Below are 20,858 nucleotides of genomic sequence, written 5' to 3'. Positions count from 1 at the left end.
AACAAGTCATTTCCACACTTCTTTGCTTACCCATTCCTGACATTTGGCAGTGCCAAAATCGAGCAAGTAGATTGTCGGAAACTTCATATTCCCCCGAGGTTCAACCTGAGTCACTCGATGATCTGAACGACGACGGCTAAACTGGCATTGCTATCATACAATCATAATGTTGCCCGGCTTCAGGTCGCGATGCACTATTCGGTGACTGTGGATGTGCCTGGGTATATCAACAATCAAAAAATCTTCAGTAGTCACCAGCAGGCTAGCGTCAACCATATTATCGATTCGTGAGTTGCATAACCCACCTGACTGCTTTGACAAGCTGCCGGAACACATGCTTAACTCTGGAAGGCGAGCACTCCTCAATTGTCTCAATCTATGCTTACATGACGGTTTCCTCTACGCCGTAGTTGGCCGGAGCCTCTCGACTGAGCCACGAGGATAAGTCTTCTCCCTCAACATAGTCAAGCACCAGGAACGTGTCACCGTTGACTGAACTGCTCAGCTGGAATCGATACTGTACGCGATTCCTCACATATGTACGATCCGTGCATATCCACGACATTTGGATGAGGCCTCTTGTGGGCCATCACATCAACCTCAGCTCGGGTTTGCTCCGTGTCACCATTCAGCCTCTTCAGTGCGTATCTACGTTAGTCATCTCCAACAGCGATGTTCGAGGTACCCACTCTTTCCCCGTGTCCTTATGGACGGCCTTATAAACAGCCCCACCGCCGCCTTGCCCGAGCTGCTCAACAACCTGTTGAGACAACGTAGAATGAGGGGCTCTGGGGTATTGACAGTCTGAATTCAACGGTTATACAAACTCGGCTTTTCGAGGAGACTTATGTCTCGGGGTGAAATTATAGACTATCAAACGCTCGTGAAACGTGGTCAATCGATCCTCATTGTCATCGTGGTGATGTTGGTTAGAACGTCAATTCCCAGACTTCCGCAATCGCCGAGCTGTCTCGCGAATATCAGTTTCCATACCAATTTTGTTTACAATGCACAAAATAGAGAATCCTACAGAAGCTGACGTCCATAGTAATCTTAAAAAGGTCTTCGCATATAATTGGATATAGTCCGGCGCACCTCGAAGTCCTCGTGAGTGAACGGCTGAGCGATCTCATCTTCCCGGTCCTCTCTTTCGGAAACCTCGATCACCGGGAAAACGGTCGAGCTTGGACTTTGATTCTGCCAAGAATACTATCGAGACATCAAATTCTTCAAGTTGAAAGTCTCAACGAAGCGACGAGTCCAATCAAAGGCATTTGTGTAACATGCCAATTCGGACTCAAAATTGACTATATGTTGATATCCACATGGCAGTGCTGATATTGGCGAGCAAGCGAGCTAAAAGCATTGCTTAGTGGGCACAGCCAGGCATACTGCGATGACTTCAACGAGTTATCATGCATATCAGTCAAGATCATTGGAAAGATGTCGCTATCGTTTCACAACATTCAATCTTCTTGGCATCAAACAGTTTGATTCAAACTTCATGTGATTTTTTAACTGTGAGTATGCTGCAACATGATGGTGTATAACCGACCGATATTGAAGCAGCATTTTCAGTATCGACGTCATCCTCGACGTCCTTGAACATATTCATGCACACTGCCTTCAGTAGCTCCTCTGAAGCCGACGATCGCCCGGCCAATGAATCAGGTTTTCGAATCTGAATCATATGAACTTGTTTATTGACGATGTTACCCCGGAGTTCACCAGAGAGTTATTTCCGGAACGTGCTTCAGGGAAATTCTTCTCATTCTGAAAATGATTATTGGCCTACATGAAATCGCGTTGAACCAAATCGTATTAACCTGCTGAATCGACGAGTCTGTTGACACCGAAGCTGCTTTAGCAGTGACACGCCCCTCGTTGGACACAGATGGTGTCTGACCAGATGAAACCTGAGGTGATTGTGGACTCGAAATGCTTACTTGTGGGCGCTGAGAATCTGAAGTGGTTGCTACTGTATGGCGAACGGCTCGATTCTCCTTAGCTGAGAGCTCATCGTGGACGGTTATATTGACAGTGCCAGCTCCAGTCAGCATTTTATGTATATATGAAGTCGACGGCAGACACGAGGGCGAACGAAACACTCTTCCACCGGAATGGAATTAGTGGTGTTAAGAAGTATTCATAGTTGACTTGATATCTTGCTCTCTTACTCTTCTTTCTACAATCTATAGCTGTGGCATGCATGCAGTAGTGACTAGTGGATGCACCAGGAGTTAGTGCAAATGAAATCTATGACTAGGCCTTCGTGACGAAGGGGCGGAGCTCACTGAGTCGGACTCAGTGAGTCCACGTCCATGGACTCAATCAATGGATTTTACATAGGTCCCTGGTTCAATCCACGGGTAGGACATTTCTCCGTCATTAAAGGTTTTCGTGCATATCTCGTCGAGTTGAGTTCGTATAATCGAGTTTTCCGATTTATGCCTACACCTCGGCATTCAGAGGAGTCGTTTGATCTATCTGGTAGCCTCCTACGCTTCGTAGTTAAGCCATAATAATTCTGCACGCACGCACGCACGCACGCACAACGCGAAAGTGCCTGTTGTTGCGGGATTATACCGCCGGTATATGCTCCGCTCGTTTCGCTCGCTCCGCAATTGGTCGAAGCAGACCAGGGTCTCCGAAATCGGTAGCAATTCTGCCGGATGAAGCAGTCAAGGCTCTAACTAGTACGAATCCTACAGCGACACGTTGGATCGAGAGATCAGGAACGTTGCGTCAATGGCCACCTGCTTAGTGTTGAGGTACGATAACCTCCTGTTGATGGTAGAAGATGTGACCACTTTGACCGAAGAAGCGGGAATCTATAGTGACGATCAGCCTGGGTCGGACTAAGTCTAAACGAGGTGAGAGAAACAAGGTGCAAGCCGCTGTACACCTGCGAGAAGGCTTCCTGTATGGCCCATTGCTTGCACAGAGCGAAGATGAGAGGCCCAGAAGAAACACGGTGGTCACCGAGAGTGTCATCGATGAATACTAACCAGTTTGGCCAGTTTCAGGACAGCAATGAAGAGGTGCCCTCTCTAAGATGGTTCTCGACGAAGGTGAAGGATTGGAATCTATCAGCCAGGCTATCAGCCTGGCTGATAGCCTGGTTTCAAGTGCCCGATTCAGATGTGATGACGTCACTGAGCAAAGAGCGAATGTACAGATCTTCTGCGTGAACTTCCGAGCATTCTGTCGCAGATGACATCTGAGCCAGATTATCTGGCAGATATCGGCAGAACCTGCTTGCATTCTATCCATCATCCCCGAGATATCGAATTGAATGCAACGGAAACAGCGCCAGTGAATGGAGAGTAACTGTAAATATTTAATGCGAGAGAGTAGCACTTGTCAAGGCTGTTGCGTGCCACGGTACTGCCAGACACTGGGTCCTTGGTTGCGCATCCAGCGACTCGAAAGTGTGCATTCTAGGCACTGCCTGGATAGTTGCCGACAAAGTTGACAAATGAGAAACGCGTGCGTGACGTGACCCAAAATTTGCGTCGAAGTAGTAGACTACTATTTGCGTCGAAAATAGTCCTGCTCGAGATGTGTAACCTACAGGCTGAAGACCGAACACTGCTTTGGCCGTAATACCCCTGCGGTCACTGATTCTTTCCGCTTCATCGACCATCACTTGACCCCAGAACATTGCGTGAGAGCCAAGCCTTCCACGGTGGAAGTTCCACCCGAGCTTTTCGTCCAGGTCGTGTCAGTCTGCCCCAGCCTCGTCGCTGCTGACGTGTAAGATATCAGGAGCGGCTCCTCAGCAACTATAGTACAGCCAGTGTACCGTCTCGAGTGATCGCGAACGTTGACCATAGATAAACTCACAGTTCCACTGACTCCTTTGTGCCCGAACTTCATTGCATCCTTCCAAGACTGCCCTCATGATCGAGTAGCAAAAGCTTCGCATTAAACGTGAAACGCACCAGAGTGTCTTGTATCCACAAATTTTGTGGCACCAACCCAATATATCCTTGAGGTGATGGCAGTAATCTCATGGCTACGACGGCGACAGAGCCTTCCGACATGGCCAACAAATTTCGAATATATTTTGTCCTTCGAGCAAAAACCAGATCACACGGGGTTTGAATTGGGGATCCAGGCTAGATCAGATGATGAGCTGGATCATCCAGCTCATCATCTCATCCATCCATCATGGATCATGATGGATGGATGACTCGCTCATATCATCTACTGTATCCGATTGCCCCTTCTACCGAGTAGAATCAACTCATGTTACAAACCATACGGAACGCTACTTAGATCTGGGACGAAATTTTCTACTCGCTTTGCTTTCTCTCGCGATTTTAACAGATTTCACCCTCTTTACACCTTCGTCTAACGACGCTACACCATCATTTGCAACAAGCCCACACCCTAGATCCCCTACGTTCATCTAATACTCGTATTAATCTAATACTAAGTCGTCCTGTACAACAGAATTGAAATTCCGGACAATGGAGACGGTTCCCTAAAGTGACCAAATTTTAGGTCCCAACGTTAACCGGATCTATGGTGCAGCCAATCATAGATGCATCATGATGCAGAAACTCTCTGACCGGTTTCAACTTGAAACCGGTCAGAAAGTTTCTGCTCACATCCCCTGTGTTTGGAGATGCGCTCATGGCCTCAGCGAAGAACACGAGTTAGCTCGGGCCATGGTACGAGGATGTTCTCTCTCCAATGGAGAGCCTTATTCTCTTCAAACAAGGTGTGGCGACAGGTGATTTTTCAGCTCTGGTCTAATCTGCGTAAGAAGACCAGCCAGGTGAGGCCACCCACCTTGCAGTTGTTGGAAGCCACGAGTCGCGGACCCAGTTTGCGGGTCCCGTGTTGTGGTTTATGGCAACTGCCCTCCCCAACTCGCAGATCGAAGGTTTCGACCCGATGGTATTGCAAGTTGAAATCGAAGGCCCAGAGTCGAAAGTACTCTCATCACGCACTTCGAGTTCCTATCGACCTCAGACGAATTTGAAAGTTCCATGGCAAATTTGAAAGTTCTGAATGCGGATATAATTTTCGCGTTTCTAATTTGTACCTCCAACTCCCCGCATTCTGACGAAATTGCCGATTGACTCTTGTGCAACCCAACACCACTCTTTTTACTGGCTTGGTGTCCTTATCGGATAGATAGTGATGGAAGAAATCGGGGATTACGAACCAACTCAGAATTCTTGTGGTATGTGATATCCTCGGAACATGAATACCAAATCCATGATAACCTTCACATATAGAAATCTAACATCGGGATCGTCAGGCTGGCATATTTTGTAACCACATATGATGCGTGGCTATATGTCTCCAAAAGACTCGACAAATGTAACTGTTGCTGAGCTACGGGAATGTAAAGCGCACTCATATGATCACGAGTCGGGACTACCATACTTGAGAGAAAAGAGGGAAAGGTGGTGACCCTCGTCTATTCCGAGGGATGCGGGAATCCGAATGGGATTGGAATGTAAAAGAGAGGAATGGTATCCGTGTAGGAGATCTGTAAATGATCTATCGACACATCGAAAGACAATGAAATGACGGTTGTGAACTCCCATGCGCCTTCATCCTGATTGTAAACATTCTTGACAAGAACCCCTATGCTCGAGCTCAGTGGACCGTTGGTGTTATCTGCCTGGATGTTCGCCGTGAGCTGATGCGTTCCATTTTTGGATTTGTCCGTATGCACATACGCGTAACCATCACCCTGCCCCTTCGCTTGCACCATACCGAAGTAAGGGACAGTTACCCAGGTTTCCAGGGACATTGGGAAGTCGATCATCTTCCCATTACTAACATCACGGCCGCCGTTCTTCACGAAGGTCGGTACAGTGAACTGAACTACAACCGACATGTTACCTGGTATATTAAATTCCCAGGTACTCGTACCAGAGACCCAAACACCCACATCGACCGGTCTCTTGTTCGACGCGAGCAACACTCCAATCTCGAAGTCGACCGTTCTCGAGTCAGACTTATTGGAGGCAAGCAAAGTGCCACCATTGACTTGATAAGAATCCTCGAGGATGAACACGCAATGGTCCCTCCTCTGGTTAGGAGGCAAGCAATTATCGGGAACCTCCTTCACCACCGGCATACGGAGAGAACGTGGGTCAGGACTATGGGTTGACTTGCCGGTAGTATCGTCAACCGTGAATGCACCAGCGCCAACAAACGTCATCATTGTCATCAGAATGAGGATGACGTTGGGAATCGTTGTGGCCTTGAAGGTCTTCATTTGTTGGGAATCATCCTCGCAGTCCCGTCTGACCCTAGGAGTATTATTCATAACTTTGGAGTGAGGAAAAAAATGAAATCTCGATCTTCGAATAATGGCGTACAATCCACACTATACTGAACTAAGTCCTCAGGGTTATGACAAGGTGTGTTCGAAGGATTGTGCGCCCTTAGATTTGTGCGCCTGTGCGGAGTCCGCACTGCGGACTGAGCTTCGTGCGGCCGTGACGTGCAGGGTTATGTAAGGAGACGACATACAATCGAGGAGTAATTTCAGAACTCGCGATTTCCTATTTTGACGACAGTTGTTATTTCCCAGACTCAAGCGTGCCAAGTGGATTCCCGAATGATTCATGCTTCACAAAAAAGTGTAGATAGGCGTTGTGGGCAGTTTTGTGCGGCTCCTCACTTCATGTTGTGGACGGATATACTCGAAGTCGTGATCGGGTCGTCGATTGATACTATAGGGAGTTGATGCTAGTGACTCTGGCAACACAATCCCAAAGGTAGATACGGATGTTGGGTAATACTTAGCTGCGGTCGACAAGGTTGGCAGGGGCGCAAGTTGCGCCGCGCAACAGTAATCCTCATAAGATCCCCTTGAAAGACTCTGAATGCAATCGATCGTTTGACGCATGCATACGTTAGCCAGGGATAAGGCTCTCGCGCTCACCTTATACTGTCTATTTTGCACAGGCGGGGCCGCACAGGCGGACAACAACAAGGTAGCTGGCGATTGCCGAACGGAGTCGATCTACGTATAGGCTATACGCTGGTAACCAACATCGATCAACTAGCGTACTTAACGTGAAACGCTACGAATGAACGAGATTCCGCACAAGCTTGTGCGGCCTGAACCTACTACGAACCGTAAGCGAAGACAAGCGTAAGTCAAGACAGGCCCGAATCGTGTCACACGATCACCGTTGGAGGCGATGGTGATAAAATAAGAAGGTTACGTTACAACTTCCCGTGGCCGTAGAAAGTTCTTCAATCTATTCCACAAAAAAAACCTCCTTACTTTTATAGCAACGAGTAAATCTAATAGTGTGATTGAGCATAGTTTCGTTTGGATACTCGCGACAGTTATTTATGCCATAATGCCATTGGCATTTCTTATATATGGAGTTCAATATGTCGGGAAGTTTTATCTAACGACAACGAAACTTGGAAAGGTCATTTATTGAGATTTATATCAGCGAAAATATCAAAAATCAATATACCTCCCATCGGAAGAGAGAATCCTTACCGCAAAGTTCTTGATTGTAATACGCTTGAGCAAATGATACGGAAATCTATAGTTGTGTATAGCACGGTCGAGAAAGGTGTTGCAACATATTTCACTACTATGTCGGGAGTGACTTCGTCTCAGTTTCAATCGCCTATAGCTCGTATTGACGTAAGAGAATCATGCAAAAGCTTATGTATTACACGCCTTGATGTTACACGCACGAGTAGACATGATGTTGCTATAACATTGAATTTTTCTGATAGAATTTATAAGCTGCGGTACATCGGTTTTTCTCGTCAAAAACTGGAATCAGCTGCGAATAGTAATTTCCTAGCGGGATGTTGCCTTCTCCCTATATCGTTTTCTGTTGAATAATTTAACTTGAATTGGTTCACTTCTCTTCTTCTACTCGCACTTCACAAATTGCACGAGAAATACCTCGTCACGTTCAACGTCATTGGAGCATCTTGTGCTATGAGCTCGTATTGAAACAAACTTCATCTGAATACAGGGCTGGGTATTCGCAGCCTTTGGATGCCACAACTGTTTTCGCATGTAATAAACATCACGTTCTCCTTGCTCGCGATGTGCTGAGAACAGATTTTCATATTCTATCTTCATGCCGAATTCTCAGGAAGTATGTAGTCGACGAAGTTATGTTAGATTTGTTGTTAAAATTGCACTATCGCGCCGTGTAAAGAACATTTCATCACGTATTCAGATAGTGCATATCATTTGCATTCTCAAATCTCACGTATACCTACCACCCCCCCCCCCCCCCCCCATGCAAGCACAACAACACTGTCGATTCAGTCTCTCACTTCTTCCTGTTTTTCAGAAAATTCTACCTGTAGTGATATCGATTCACTCCATGGCAGTATAGACACTTCCTCCCAATTTTCGTCGTCCTCTAGTCATACATCGTCTGATGAATCTAGTAGTTTGGGTATAAGTGATTTTGCTGATATTGATTATATAGAAAGCACAGTATCTTGGGGTCCATCCGGATGATCCGGTAAACCAGACAATTCCTTCTATTCGAATCATTAAACTCGATTTCTCCAAGATCGCTCACTGTGAAACCAAGTGTGACATGTAACCACGTTCATGGTAAAACCTGTCAATCGTTCTCGCCTCGCGCAACCTCGTTCGTAACCGACTCGTACCGTCCTCGTCTAACGGTATATAGGATTGCCTTCGAGGAGATGCTCTTCTCACTGTTGTCTCTACCACACCTTTTCCGCATCCTACCGTAGATGCCTCTTTCGCATCAGAGCTAGCCAGTGTCGACCTCACGCGGCCTGGATCAGTTCGATTCTGCGGTATTGACGATGATGGAGGATAATGCGGTCCTCGTGCGGAACAGAGGTACTTCAGTCTAGAGTCAGGAAGGAGTGCCGCTGATTCTTCAACCGTTATTGGAGGCGGTTGTGCAAATGTTGGGGAAGACTCGATTGCAACCAGCATACCAGAATTCGACAACATTTCGACTCGTTCCTGCCGACTTAGTTCAGCCCAACGCCCATGTGACTGAGCAAAAAGCGTTGCGGAGTTGAAGACAAAAATCAAATGGGAGCACCTCAACTGTATCGCCGTATAAGGATTCGTCGCAATGCTCTATCGACAGACTGTTCTACTGTACAAACGTCACAGGTGATACAAATACAGTCAAACACTCACATTTGGGACAACTTCAGGATTCACTGACCGGTCGGAAATGGTCATAGTGAAAGCATAGCACAACACTGGAAATCTGTCCCGCTTGAGAGATCTCTTGCTTCGTCAGCGCAGAGCATTGAAATGAATTAATTCAACTCTATATGCACTACAACTGATACGAAACCACAGTATATAACTCACACTTCAACTGCGAAGATTCACAGACAGTTTCAGCGGAACGAGATATTGAGACGGTTACTGTGTGGACAATCAAACGACCTCAGGTTCGAATCCCAGCACCTCCCTCGGCGTCGTGCAAGTATAGCAGTATATAACGGTAATCACTTAACCAATGTTGAGACGGAAGAGATCGTTCATGCAGTAGAAGCCACCAGTACTAGGGTTGGGAGCCAAATGAAACACCTAAAACCAATAGAGTTCAACGAATAATATCCAAGCTTCGACCCGACCTGTCCGAACTTGAGAGGATTGGCGTTGTCATCGACATAGAGATTACCAGTAACGAAGACGATTACACCGTTGTTGGAGGGATTGGGTTGGCAATCGGCCTTGATGATCTGAGAGATTTACGGTATGAAGTATACGATTAAACGATGGAGTGGTATGGTACCTGATGTCTAACCTTCTGGAAAGGAAGGCCGGCGATCTTCTGCACGATGTTGGTAGCACCCTGAAATTGCTCCCCCTCGAACGTCAACATGGACGAATCTGATATGAGAATGTGTAAAATCGAAATTGAGATGAACTGGTAGAACTCTACCTCCATAGAGTGGACCTAGTTGACTTCGGTTGGCATCGAAGGTCTGATAGTACTGCTGTACGAACTGGTCGCCTATGGCTTGAAATTGAGGGTTGATCTGAGCCATTGAAAATGAGGTTCACAAGGATAACCTACGAGTAAAACCATGATTGAACTCAGAGGGAAAAAGCGCCCATCCCACTGGAAACACAACAGTAGGAGTAAATCGATCAAACGCTATTTGTAACTACTGGCCGTTCATAGTGTACTAGATGATCAGCGAGATCGCTGAAGCTATTCTATCAACATGAAGCGTAGCGGCTTGGCAGCAATGGTTTAGAAAGGGTCGTCGAGATGCCTATAGCTACGGTAAACGCTTGTGAAATTTTTTCCACATTTTGCACAATACCGGAATATTTCGCTCAGACGAACGATTTTGCTCGCGCATAATCGTTGGTCGTTGTAGCATTCTTACTTTAGTGACTTACCACCTTCCGAATGACTAGTCTCTCTCCCGATGGGCGCAGTCCCGCCACGTTAGACCTCGCCATGGTTGCTCGAGAGCTCCGGGCGGCCCGGGACGAGCCTCCCTCCTCCTCTCGAAATTTCCCGAAGGAGTGGTATGGAATATTTGCACGCAAGAACGGCTTTACCAAACCACTGAGCAAACTACAACTACTATCATGGATCACCTTCACCGTTGATGTCGTTCTCGGTGCCATTATAGCAGTGCCAATCCTACTGAGTGAATCACGCTGGTTTGGCTGGCTGATCTCAACGCTGTGGTTGATCAGCACTATATTCCTCATCGGTTCCACGTACACAGCGACTCACTGTGACCCCGGTCGTAAATCAAGACCCCTCGAGAGTACCCGCTTCTGCCTGTTCTGCAAGCGTAATGTGAGCGCTGATGCTAAACACTGTCGACAGTGTAACAAATGCATAGACGATTTCGATCACCACTGTGAGTGGCTCAACAACTGCGTTGGTCGTGAGAACTACACCGCCTTCATTTTTGCCGCTACCTCAGCCTTTGTCTTCACAACACTTCTAGTCGCATTTTCCGGTCTGGAAATCAGCCGATATATTGGTGATGGTTCGGAGGCTACCGTTTATCGTTGGAAACGGGTTTACAATAGAGCTGATGATGAAACATTAGTTGGTCTGTCACTAACCCTTTTACTGGTGAACTTACCTCTAACATTGTGTACATTACAGCTACTAGCATTTCACGCGTTCTTGGCTTACAAAGGACTGACTACGTACGAATACATCGTGTATAAATTAAACGGAGAAGAGGCGGAGCGAAGCAGACCTCCACAAGGAAGGAGAGTTTGGAATCGATTCAAGTCATTGCCGACTATCATGGACTGGTTCGTATTCATTGGTCGGTCGAAGAGATCTTCTGGTGAAGCTCGAGATGGTTCACCTCCGTTACAAGTTGACATTGAAAGTAGGTGCAATAGCAGCAGTAGTAGTCGCCGGGTTGAACCTACTGAGGTTATTATTGAATCGCCCAAGAAAACAGTAGGTTAGGATCATTATTATCACATGGCCATGCTGTGAATATGAATGATATTTAGTCGTGTATAGGTTTGAGTTCGAGAAGTGACAGAGTTACGGTATGATTAGCAGTTCTCTTTATTATCATGCCGTCCAACCGCGATTACGATCACCTCTTTAAATTAGTGCTCATCGGTGACTCGGGTGTTGGCAAGTCCTGCTTACTACTACGATTCGCCGACGATAGCTTTACGGAGAGCTACATCACCACTATTGGAGTCGATTTCAGGTGAGTCAATATTAAATATCCAGAATATGAGCATAACGAATGAGCTCTCGAGATGATCTTTGTCGTTGAATTAGATTATACCAAAAATATGCACACGATCAACTATGTGTGTTGGTGACAGCATAAAAATTATGAGGAAACTTCGGAAAATTATCGTTGGGGTTTGTGTATTACTATCCTGGTTCGTTTTGTAACTTCTTGGAAATTCTTGAGCTCACCTGAGGAAACCGAACGCATATCTCAACACTGCTTCTCAGTGGTCGTTATTAAGTTCAGCTGAAAGTTATTTTAAACGAATCAATTTCCTATATTCAGATTCAGAACTATCCCGGTTAGTGACAAAACTGTGAAACTACAAATTTGGGATACTGCCGGGCAGGAAAGGTTCCGCACAATAACTTCTGCGTAGTATTCGGGGGAAGTCATCTACATATTAGATTAGCAGATGGTGAACCATAGTCGAGAGAAAACATGCAGTCTTCGTGTGCGATGCTAGGCTAGCCGCCTCGGGTCGTTATTCGTATCGCAGTGAAGAGCGTTGTCATTTCTGCAGGCTTCCTTGTGACTGGTTTTGAAGTGAAGATATCATCAATTGATTGTTTACTATTATGCACTGCGAGTTTTTCGGTTGTTCGGTTCGCTGACAATGGAAATGAGAGTTGAAAACTTCATTGATGGAACTGATAGTTTTTAGAACAGGAGTTGTCCGATCCATGGGAGTTTCACTTCACGTTTAGGAGCTCCTGAATAGGTACTACAGAGGAGCAGATGGAATTATGATGGTTTATGACTGTACGCACAGGGAGTCATTCGAAAATATTGATAATTGGCTTAGCGAAGTGAATCGGTACTAATGTTGGCAGTTGACTTTCCCTTTACCTGGTGGATTCCTATGTGTAGTTACGCTAACGACTCGACTGTGAAGATTTTAATAGGAAATAAATCTGATCTCAAGGAGGACCAGCAGGTTACTCCAGAGGAGGGGGAGCAGAAGGCGAAGGCCTTAGGCTTTTCTGGTTTCATTTTAACGAGCGCCAAGGTGGGAAGTTAGTGTTCGTGTTGATGATTATTATTATACTTGTTAGTGGTGTCGGTAACAGAAGTACACTCTGTATGTCGAAAATTATTTTTGTTGGTGGAAAAAAATTCCGAGGAAACTTTACGAAGTTATTGTGGATTTTTGCATACCTCTAGCCCAGGACGTGTGTAATTTTTCAATTCTGAACTGAGGGAAACAAACATATATTCCAACATGAAGTCTTGGATTGGATTTGATGGGACTCCATTCGTTCTAAGGACTTCTGCAGAGAAATTGTATTTTGTCTGTCGCGAAATTCATGTGAAAAATGCCGTAACTTGATCCACCGCGATTTCGCATATTTACGGGTACGTTGGAGAATAACTATAGAGAATGGAAACGTGTGGGGTGAAAATTTCAAACAAGGAAACGTCGTTGACCGGAAAAATCAGAAAATATAGTTTCTTTTACGAGTGGAACTTGCATTTTATATGATAGTGTCGTCTCTCGAAGAGTTGTTATTCATCAGGACTCATCCAATGTGGAGAAAGCATTTTCAATGGTCTCGCAGTCTCTCATTGATACACGTGCGGCTGCGGCTGCTGGTCAGGACGGTAGCCGGCAACAGAGTGGAGGGGTAGTAGGAGGAGGAGGTCTCGGGCTCGATCCCTGCGGGTGGCATTATTCTTTCAGATTATGCAACTGCGCAACGCGGGATCGTCAGTGTCGGGCTACTATCCTTCAAATTGCTGTGGTCAGTGAAGTCCCTTAGGAGTTGGAAGGGAGTTCGTCGTGCTCTGCATCTTTTCATAGTCACTAATGCATTGTGTTGGTTATTCCCATACAAAATTGGCCTAAACTTTTCACGAATACGGATGATATAAGATGCCCCTAACACGTCTGAATGCCATTGTGGGAAATACCACAATTGGAAACATGGAGCTTTCGAGGAGTATATCGCAACACTGTAATGGAGGGCTAGTATTCTCAACGGCGAAAATGAGTTGGTCAAAATCCTAAGATGGAATCTCTCCTGAGTGATTCACCCAGTGTAATACATCCTCGCATAGTATATGGCCCTAGTCAACATTCGGTGAGTATTCACTCGATACCACACCATGAAGACTTCCTATCAACCTGTGGTGGAGGACTTGTATCATCATTAGTATTAATAATACTGTATTACCGAATTGGTAATACAGTATTGTAATGAGGCTCCTCCTGTATTGGTAATACCAATACAACCAGGGGGGCTCGCGACACTATTCTACAATGATCACAGATCTACATGGGTGCCGCCGCTCGGGAGACATACACGAGAGATGGCGATATGCCTCACTAGGCAGTCCGACAATAGCTTGATTTCCAAAATAGCAGAAGCCGCGAGCATTCCGATTCGGAGATGCATACATGAGGCACGGCAGATGAGAACTAAGATCACTTCAGACCACCCTGTATAGATTCATTAATGGTATAGTTCATAACGGGGGTCCTACTAGTCAAATGGACTACATCAGTCCTTCACTGATAGACTAATTGTCTTGTACAAAGCATCAAGCAGTGTTGTAATTTATGATCGCTTTTCTAATATTATCACCAACACGTGTGGTCGCCCATGTGCACATTTTCCAACACTGGTTTCAAGGCTCCACTCAGCACAGTCTGGTAGTGAATCGCGGTTAAACTTTCAAAGTCGTAACACGCTATTATGGGTCTCGTTGACATGTATTAGATCTCCCAAGGTCATGATGGAGCACAGAAACTTCTCGTGCAAATCAGCTTAGCGCGACATCACCCCCACTAGGTCTTGTCGGTTGAAACTTCCCTTCGTAACGAGTAATACATGGTCTTCAGCCACGTCCATCTACTCACAGTGGAGCTTGTCCTAACAACCCGAACTGATAGTTTTTATTCCCCCAATAGATTCACTCTCAACTCAAAAGCGAGCAGAAAGAAGTGTAACGTCATCACGGCAGTGACTTGAGGGACGATGTGGAAACTTAGATCCTCTCGAGAGGTGTGATATCGAGGATGTCGAAACACTGGGCTAAAACACGTCTGGTGGCCTCACACAGAAGAAGTCGAGAACGCTCCTGATCCGATCCAACAACCTTGCATTCGGTGTAGAAGGCGGTGAACCTGATGATGACGATGTGGCGGAGGTGTGGTATGATGATTACCTGTTAGTGAGATCCCACATGTACTCACAAAGTCGATGGCACTGGAGATCGGCCAAGACGGATTGCATCACTTCAGCGAAGCGGAGGATCTCCAAAGCCAAGGCCCGCTCCTTCTCCTCAGTGATGGTGACCTCTTCAGAGGAGTAGTCGAGCCCGGAACTTATGAAAGGAAAAGGAAGGATGATGAATTAGTCGTTGATTATTATTATTACTGGTAATCGAAATTGGCCTTCCTAAGGATACTGCAGATTCTGGCATATGCGTAGAGGAGGAAGACCGCAGTGTTGCCCTTCGGGTCGAGCATCTTGTCGAAGTTAAATATATAATTGGTAGTTCTGTTTTGGCGTAAGTCAAAGTATCGAACAGATGCAACACCTATGAAAGGTATTAATTTAATACCACACCTTCATCACATCATCATCACCAATAATCTTCGATGCTCTATCGAATTCTTCCTCGGTGAGTCCGGTCGATCGTCCGGCCGCCTCCCCTTCACCCGCGTTAAGTCTCGACTCCAATTCCTTCTTCGCTCTGTCCTCGGCCTCATCGAGAAGGTCAGTCAACTTCACAGTGGCGCCCTAAAGGGAGTTTATAATAATCAATGACAATAACCATAGACATGCCCCACCGATCGAGTTTTGAATTTTTTGCCATCATCACCACAGACAACACCAAAGCCGAGGTATTCGAGTTTAGTTTGAGGAGGATGATGCCAACCGGCCATCTTGGCGACTTCAAAGAGCTTCTTGAAATGAACTTCTTGTCCGAGGTCGGTAATATAAACAACTTCATCAGCGTGTAGTTGAGTTAATCGATACCACACCGCCGTCACATCAGTACTATCATAGCCGTAACCACCATCACTCTTAACGACCATCATCGGCACCTGAGTGTAATAAAAATCAATTAATCAATGATCGACTAAATCATCATTTACATCATCAACATCAGTGAAGATACACTTCGCGCCGTTTGACTCGACCACGAGGCCCTCCTTCTCCAACGTCTCCACAGTCGGTCCGATCATTTCGTTGTAGAAACTTTCGCCTTGTTCCTTCAACCCTTCAATGCCAAGACGATTATACACCTGATGACGGCCACATCGGGGGCATCCTTCCAATGGCTGTTATTACCTCTTCGAAACTCTTCCTCGAAATGTCACAGCAAATCTGCCAGGCCTTCCTCGCGTATTCATCGCCCGACTGGAGGGCGACGACTTCTTCTTGAGAACGCTTCTTGAAATCGGGCTCCTCGTCAAAACTGATGAAATTCTCCGAGAAAAAAATCCGATTGATGATCACTTTACCGTTTCTTAGCGGCCTTGTAGAAGGTCTGAAGATCGGAGACTTCCGGGGTGTGATGGAGGAAGTCAGGATAAGCATCCTTCATGTGTTCAATCAACATACCAAATTGAGTACCCCAATCGCCGACATGATTAATACGATGAACCTGTGAGTCGAGTAATATTAGCAAATCGTCAACATCCTTCTATTCAGCGCTGTACACAGGGGTGGGCGAATTGAGCAATCGCTCTGAGGCTCAGGTTCACTGGCTCCCCAGCCACGTGATTACTCCTTGAAAGGAGGCCCCGGTCACCCGTTTGCCCAGGGCCCCAGGATAGCCGAAAATCGAGACAGCACGGCTTCTATTACATCATTTCCGGAGTATTCGAGTATTCGACTGACGGTCTCGCCGAGGATGGTACTCCTCAAATGTCCGACATGCATTTCCTTGGCGATGTTCGGACTAGACATGTCAACGATGACCTTCCTCGGGGCTTCCTTATTCGGCAAATCCAAAGTAACTTTACCATCTTTGCATTCTCCGAGAACCTGAAGGATCCTCCACTCCTCTTTCAGTATTTCTTATTACACTTGATGTCAACTGCTTGGCGATCCAGCCAGAGGAGAGTTTGACCGTAACAAAACCAGCGGGGGCGACGGTGACACTTTCGAATTCCTCAGGAGATTCTGAAGAGAAACATCTGATGGTCCTTCCTAATGAAGACGACGACCGACCTTCCATCAAATTGGATTTGATCTTCTCGCCGATTTGCTTTGGAATTTTCATTCCATCAGGAAGTTCTGACTTGAACTTCTTCGCCAACCCCATGGCGTTGTTGCATTGATAATCCCCAAATTTAGGATTGGCAGTAGCGACCATCGGATCCGGACAAGATGCCTGTCGATGGTCATTGGACACCTTCTAGCAATTATATTCCTACCTGTAAGTTCGAGGGTATGGTGGACCTCAACGCCTTACCGAAGGCCTCATGTACTTGACTGGATACTGGCTTCATGGATAACAAGAAGGAAAAGGAAGAGGAAAAGGAAACTGAGCAGCAATGCTACTGTATGTGATGGAATCCAATCACAGGGAAAGCCATGTGCAAGAGGAACCTGACAAATTCCAAAGGTTTGCTTTTAGCGACCGCCCACCTAATCGATTATCCCGTATACCTTGTTCTTTCCCAACCAAACCTGCGCGGACTGTGACGGCCCTTTTCATTCCGATCCCCAGCATGGCTCTGTTGATGTGTACCCGCGACGATATACGTGATATATGATGAAGTAGGTCTTAGCCGAATTCCACCTTGTCAGTGGCTTCCGGCGCAAAACAATAGCATCAAAATGAATGCTGGTGGCGTGTAGGTTAAGAGGAAGGAGTAGTTCAAGGTCGGCATTGCAGGCATCGCCCTGCGAGGAAGCAACAGGCTTCTAAGCTGCGCAAAAGGTTTTGGAACTAAAAGTGAGCAGGAGGTTAACTACTTGAACAGTTCAAGTTGTACCAGTAGTAAGTTCAAGTTGAACTTACTACTGGTAAGTTACTGCATGGGACAGATTGTGGTCGTCGTTGTAATGACCTTATCCCCGGCTATATCAGAACTTCTTGGGGTGAAAAATTTTCGCTGAAAATCCCTAAGGTCGAGGTCTAACTATGTCAGCACTTTACACTTAGTATGACAGCTAAACTAAGCAGGTAGTCCAGCTACTTCAAAGTTCGCCAGTTTGCTCGTGGATTAATGATTCTACATTCCTACTCTACCAAGCGAATAACGAGAGCGGGTGCTCAATCCACTCAAGATCCTCGTGTCAGCAATGCTGGCAAGACGCCATACTCAAGTGCTCACGCTAGTATGATCCCCTACAGTAGGGGCCCTACTCCACGTAAGATGGCTGAGGTATTTTAAATAGAAACAATCAGAGGTGGTGTGCCCGCATCAACCTGGGCTGTGAATAGGTTCGAAAGTGGTGCATCCGATCTCCTCGATTGCTTGATGGGGATGGAGCTGAAGCTCGAGTCAAAAAGCGGAGAAGTTATTAGGGCCAACATGCCTGCTCCTGAATCCCCTACACTAGTCGGAATCTCAGTGAGATCATGAGGGATCCTAGTGAGATTCCGACACGCTAGGAACCTAGAGAGAGGGCTGGACTGCTGTCAACCATCGGCAGTCAATGGCAGACTCTGCATCATGCGAGTTGCATCTTGGGGTCTGAGAGTTTGTACGATCTCACATTTGTCATTCCACGTGTCTATCTGAGTCAGTGTCACGATACACCCACAGTTGAGTTTGATAAGAAGAATGTGCAGGACGCGAAGGAGGACTCTAAACACGAAGCTCGGTTCTGGATGCGGAACGAGTGCGATTTGGTCTTCTGTTGCCCGGAGCACTGCCAAGAAGCTGTCTACCTCATCTTTAGGGTGGAATAATACCGTCCACCGGTCACCAGTGAATGACGCATCTAGATTGGGCGGACATGGTAGCAAAGTTATTTGTGAGCTTACTGTGAGGTATAATCCGTATGGAAGCTCGGCCTGATTATGACCTATGACAGTGCCACTGACAATGATCAGGCAGTCTAGCTGAGAGGAGATGTGGAGAATTCCCTCTAAAATTGGGAGCAATCAGTGTTACAGACTGTGGCCATGAATAAAATGATGTTCTTTTTGTTTCATGGGAAGGGATGATTGAGTGCAAAACGGGTACAGACGCCGCTCTGAGCGGACCGTTTGGCGGGGCGCTCGTCGCAACTACAATTTTCGTCAACAAGTGACGAAGGACAAATTGAGCAAAATTGTCACTACGATGAAGAACGAGGTTCTTGAACCGTTCATCACTGATATATTACCGATCGGATCAACTGCCCTATTTCAGGCCTCCCATGGTACGAATGGCGAGAAAACCTTGATGGTACAGTCATATAACTTAAATCATGTAAGCGTGAGTGAATGCTTTTTTATTGAATCGGACCTTTGCCCAGTGCTCAACGGGATGGCTTGTGTATTCTGTGATATGGCGTTTATGATTGCGGCCAGTGGGATTCTCTCTCAGCTGCCGAGCTCTGTTTACCTTGCGTTAGAATTTCATCATTATTATAGGCAATTATGAGATATTGCAGTGTAGCGGGTAGTACATGAACGCACGACGATGAGAGCGAGGGCGCGAAAACCAGTGAAAATTGCCCTGGCCATCCCGCGGAATTCTCTTATTGATACAACGACATTGTAGCTGCGATTGAGAACTTGTCAGTTGTTCTGTCACTGGTAGTGATCATACACCATATAGCGCACTGAGTATCAGTGCGCTGGCGGCCGGGCTTCCGGCGCGCTAACGCAATTATCGTAAGCCTTCTGGACTAACTCTTTCCCTCCGGTGTTCCAAGAGCCTGGGGGACTTCGTTTTCCCTTAGCTTCGACGGCAGCGGAGCGTCAAATATCTGACTTGTAACAAATCAGAAATTGCAACATAACATTTGCCGACGACAAATTGTCGTAATTTTGTTTCTTGAGGAATTGAAATTCAATGAAAGGAAAGTCTTAGCCGAATTACTGTGATTCCGTTCAGACTGTGATGGGGCGGAGATGGCGACGCGAATAGCCATCATTTCAGCTCGTAATTCTTCCCCACACACTCTCTCTCCAGATTTTCATCGATAGCCTCTGGACAATCGTAGTGCTGCACGACGTACATACCGCCTCACCAAGTTGCTCACATGCTCCTCTGTAACAGGTCAAGGACCTGAGGTCCTCGGAATGGTACAAGCTGCCCAACTCTGAGCGCTTCGCGCAGAGAGCCCTCTCCGAACAGGTCTAATTCTGTCGAATATCGCCCACGGGATAGCAGTAGATGTACTGAGAAAGAGTCTCCGCTCGCCGGTCGGGGATTGCTCGTGACCAGCACTGCCAGTTGTTGACCCCGTTCGCTGTCGTCTACCTACCTTGCGCGTTCTGGTGGATCACAATTATTTTGTATCAATCGTTTGACAATGGCTCCACCGACATCATCTGCTATTGACAAATCGCTCGCCATGCAGCATTCGAGTAGTTCCCGTATCGCACATGCTCTTACTTGCACTTGTCTGTTCACAGCGTGGACCCACCCTGACTCTCCGATGTCCTCCTTCACGAAGTATTCTGTCGCCGACACTCTTTCGCCGTTAATCCGGTACTCTCTCTTCCGGTAGTAGCTGAAAAGTTGATGGTAGGTGATGGGGTTGTCCACGAACAGCAATTCGGGAGGACGAAGTTGGAACAATGTCATCGCATCTGCTGCATAACTATGTCTCTTGGAATCGTCGTAGACTATCCGTCCCTGACACTGCTGAATTTGAACACCATGTGACACTATCTTCTGTATTACGTGTGAATAGTCTGTTCGGTGGAAACTGTAGGACTCTCTCACGATGAATAAGTAGATCTTCTTCAGGTCTATCAATGCGCTTTCGGTAGCATACAGTTCCTGTGCGCTCACATAATGGCTTCGTAGGACACGTCACGAAATCCTCATCGCTGATAACGTAAGATAAACCAAAACTCTACCATAGACTCTCTGTAGTCGATATTATCCTTCCACTTTCACAGGTGTTGTGATCTGCTGTGAGATCCGTCCTTCTCGTTCCCAGTTTGATGTTCTGTATCCCGTCCACCTCGACGTTCACGGTATTGTCATTCCCTCCACTACTGACTCTCGC

General features: G+C 46.5%; 7 protein-coding genes across 7 annotated transcripts; 2 read left to right on the top strand and 5 right to left on the bottom strand.

Annotated features, from left to right (window-relative positions):
- Nucleotides 1-535: 535 nt before the first annotated feature.
- On the bottom strand, nucleotides 536-760 carry Pmar_PMAR001799 (hypothetical protein; the record flags this gene model as incomplete). The annotated part of the gene is made up of 2 exons (XM_002771192.1): nucleotides 536-648; nucleotides 690-760. Coding segments are annotated over 2 exons (184 nt in total), but the record flags the coding sequence as incomplete, so codon positions are not given.
- Nucleotides 761-1,748: 988 nt separating this feature from the next.
- Pmar_PMAR001798 (hypothetical protein) lies at nucleotides 1,749-1,901 on the bottom strand (the record flags this gene model as incomplete). Its single annotated transcript, XM_002771191.1, has 1 exon — nucleotides 1,749-1,901. A coding segment is annotated over one exon (153 nt), but the record flags the coding sequence as incomplete, so codon positions are not given.
- Nucleotides 1,902-5,437: 3,536 nt separating this feature from the next.
- On the bottom strand, nucleotides 5,438-6,298 carry Pmar_PMAR001797 (hypothetical protein; the record flags this gene model as incomplete). Its single annotated transcript, XM_002771190.1, has 1 exon — nucleotides 5,438-6,298. One exon carries the CDS (start codon nucleotides 6,296-6,298, stop codon nucleotides 5,438-5,440), a length of 861 nt encoding a protein of 286 aa, XP_002771236.1.
- Nucleotides 6,299-9,320: 3,022 nt separating this feature from the next.
- Pmar_PMAR001796 (Nuclear transport factor, putative) lies at nucleotides 9,321-10,042 on the bottom strand. The gene is made up of 4 exons (XM_002771189.1): nucleotides 9,918-10,042; nucleotides 9,768-9,865; nucleotides 9,607-9,714; nucleotides 9,321-9,559 (listed from the first exon to the last, which is right to left on the bottom strand). The coding sequence occupies exons 1-4, from the start codon at nucleotides 10,021-10,023 to the stop codon at nucleotides 9,482-9,484; spliced, it is 390 nt and encodes a 129-aa protein (XP_002771235.1). The 5' UTR covers nucleotides 10,024-10,042; the 3' UTR covers nucleotides 9,321-9,481.
- Nucleotides 10,043-10,394: 352 nt separating this feature from the next.
- On the top strand, nucleotides 10,395-11,524 carry Pmar_PMAR001795 (zinc finger protein DHHC domain containing protein, putative; the record flags this gene model as incomplete). Its single annotated transcript, XM_002771188.1, has 2 exons — nucleotides 10,395-11,349; nucleotides 11,490-11,524. The coding sequence occupies 2 exons, from the start codon at nucleotides 10,395-10,397 to the stop codon at nucleotides 11,522-11,524; spliced, it is 990 nt and encodes a 329-aa protein (XP_002771234.1).
- Nucleotides 11,525-11,529: 5 nt separating this feature from the next.
- Nucleotides 11,530-13,506, top strand: Pmar_PMAR001794 (Rab1 protein, putative). Its single transcript, XM_002771187.1, has 6 exons — nucleotides 11,530-11,688; nucleotides 12,004-12,093; nucleotides 12,440-12,535; nucleotides 12,589-12,727; nucleotides 13,236-13,343; nucleotides 13,400-13,506. Exons 1-6 carry the CDS (start codon nucleotides 11,546-11,548, stop codon nucleotides 13,466-13,468), a joined length of 645 nt encoding a protein of 214 aa, XP_002771233.1. The 5' UTR covers nucleotides 11,530-11,545; the 3' UTR covers nucleotides 13,469-13,506.
- A 1,153-nt stretch (nucleotides 13,507-14,659) lies between these two features.
- On the bottom strand, nucleotides 14,660-17,222 carry Pmar_PMAR001793 (arginyl-tRNA synthetase, putative). The gene is made up of 12 exons (XM_002771186.1): nucleotides 17,111-17,222; nucleotides 16,905-17,067; nucleotides 16,759-16,856; nucleotides 16,539-16,718; nucleotides 16,193-16,335; nucleotides 16,020-16,146; nucleotides 15,824-15,973; nucleotides 15,515-15,772; nucleotides 15,311-15,464; nucleotides 15,099-15,261; nucleotides 14,887-15,045; nucleotides 14,660-14,845 (listed from the first exon to the last, which is right to left on the bottom strand). Exons 1-12 carry the CDS (start codon nucleotides 17,183-17,185, stop codon nucleotides 14,707-14,709), a joined length of 1,809 nt encoding a protein of 602 aa, XP_002771232.1. The 5' UTR covers nucleotides 17,186-17,222; the 3' UTR covers nucleotides 14,660-14,706.
- Between the last annotated feature and the right edge of the window lie 3,636 nt (nucleotides 17,223-20,858).

This window comes from Perkinsus marinus, assembly GCF_000006405.1.
Source record: "Perkinsus marinus ATCC 50983 genomic scaffold scf_1104296963318, whole genome shotgun sequence".
NCBI lineage: Eukaryota > Perkinsozoa > Perkinsida > Perkinsidae > Perkinsus > Perkinsus marinus.
The sequence above is the reverse complement of the archived record's forward strand: the minus strand, read 5'-3'. Positions and strand labels throughout refer to the sequence as shown.

Excerpts from the sequence above, each read along its gene's own strand:
- Pmar_PMAR001796 (XM_002771189.1), bottom strand. The coding sequence starts at position 10,023 with ATGGCTCAGATCAACCCTCAATTTCAAGCCATAGGCGACCAGTTCGTA. Across the intron at positions 9,866-9,917 it reads ACTAGGTCCACTCTATGGAG|ATTCGTCCATGTTGACGTTC; the intron begins GTAGAGTTCTAC and ends TTCTCATATCAG. Across the intron at positions 9,715-9,767 it reads TCCAGAAGGTTAGACATCAG|ATCATCAAGGCCGATTGCCA; the intron begins GTACCATACCAC and ends TAAATCTCTCAG.
- Pmar_PMAR001794 (XM_002771187.1), top strand. The coding sequence starts at position 11,546 with ATGCCGTCCAACCGCGATTACGATCACCTCTTTAAATTAGTGCTCATC. Across the intron at positions 12,728-13,235 it reads TCATTTTAACGAGCGCCAAG|GACTCATCCAATGTGGAGAA; the intron begins GTGGGAAGTTAG and ends GTTATTCATCAG. Across the intron at positions 13,344-13,399 it reads GCCGGCAACAGAGTGGAGGG|ATTATGCAACTGCGCAACGC; the intron begins GTAGTAGGAGGA and ends TTATTCTTTCAG.
- Pmar_PMAR001793 (XM_002771186.1), bottom strand. The coding sequence starts at position 17,185 with ATGAAGCCAGTATCCAGTCAAGTACATGAGGCCTTCGGTAAGGCGTTG. Across the intron at positions 15,262-15,310 it reads TAGAGCATCGAAGATTATTG|GTGTTGCATCTGTTCGATAC; the intron begins GTGATGATGATG and ends TACCTTTCATAG. Across the intron at positions 15,046-15,098 it reads AAGGCCAATTTCGATTACCA|TTCCGGGCTCGACTACTCCT; the intron begins GTAATAATAATA and ends TCCTTTCATAAG.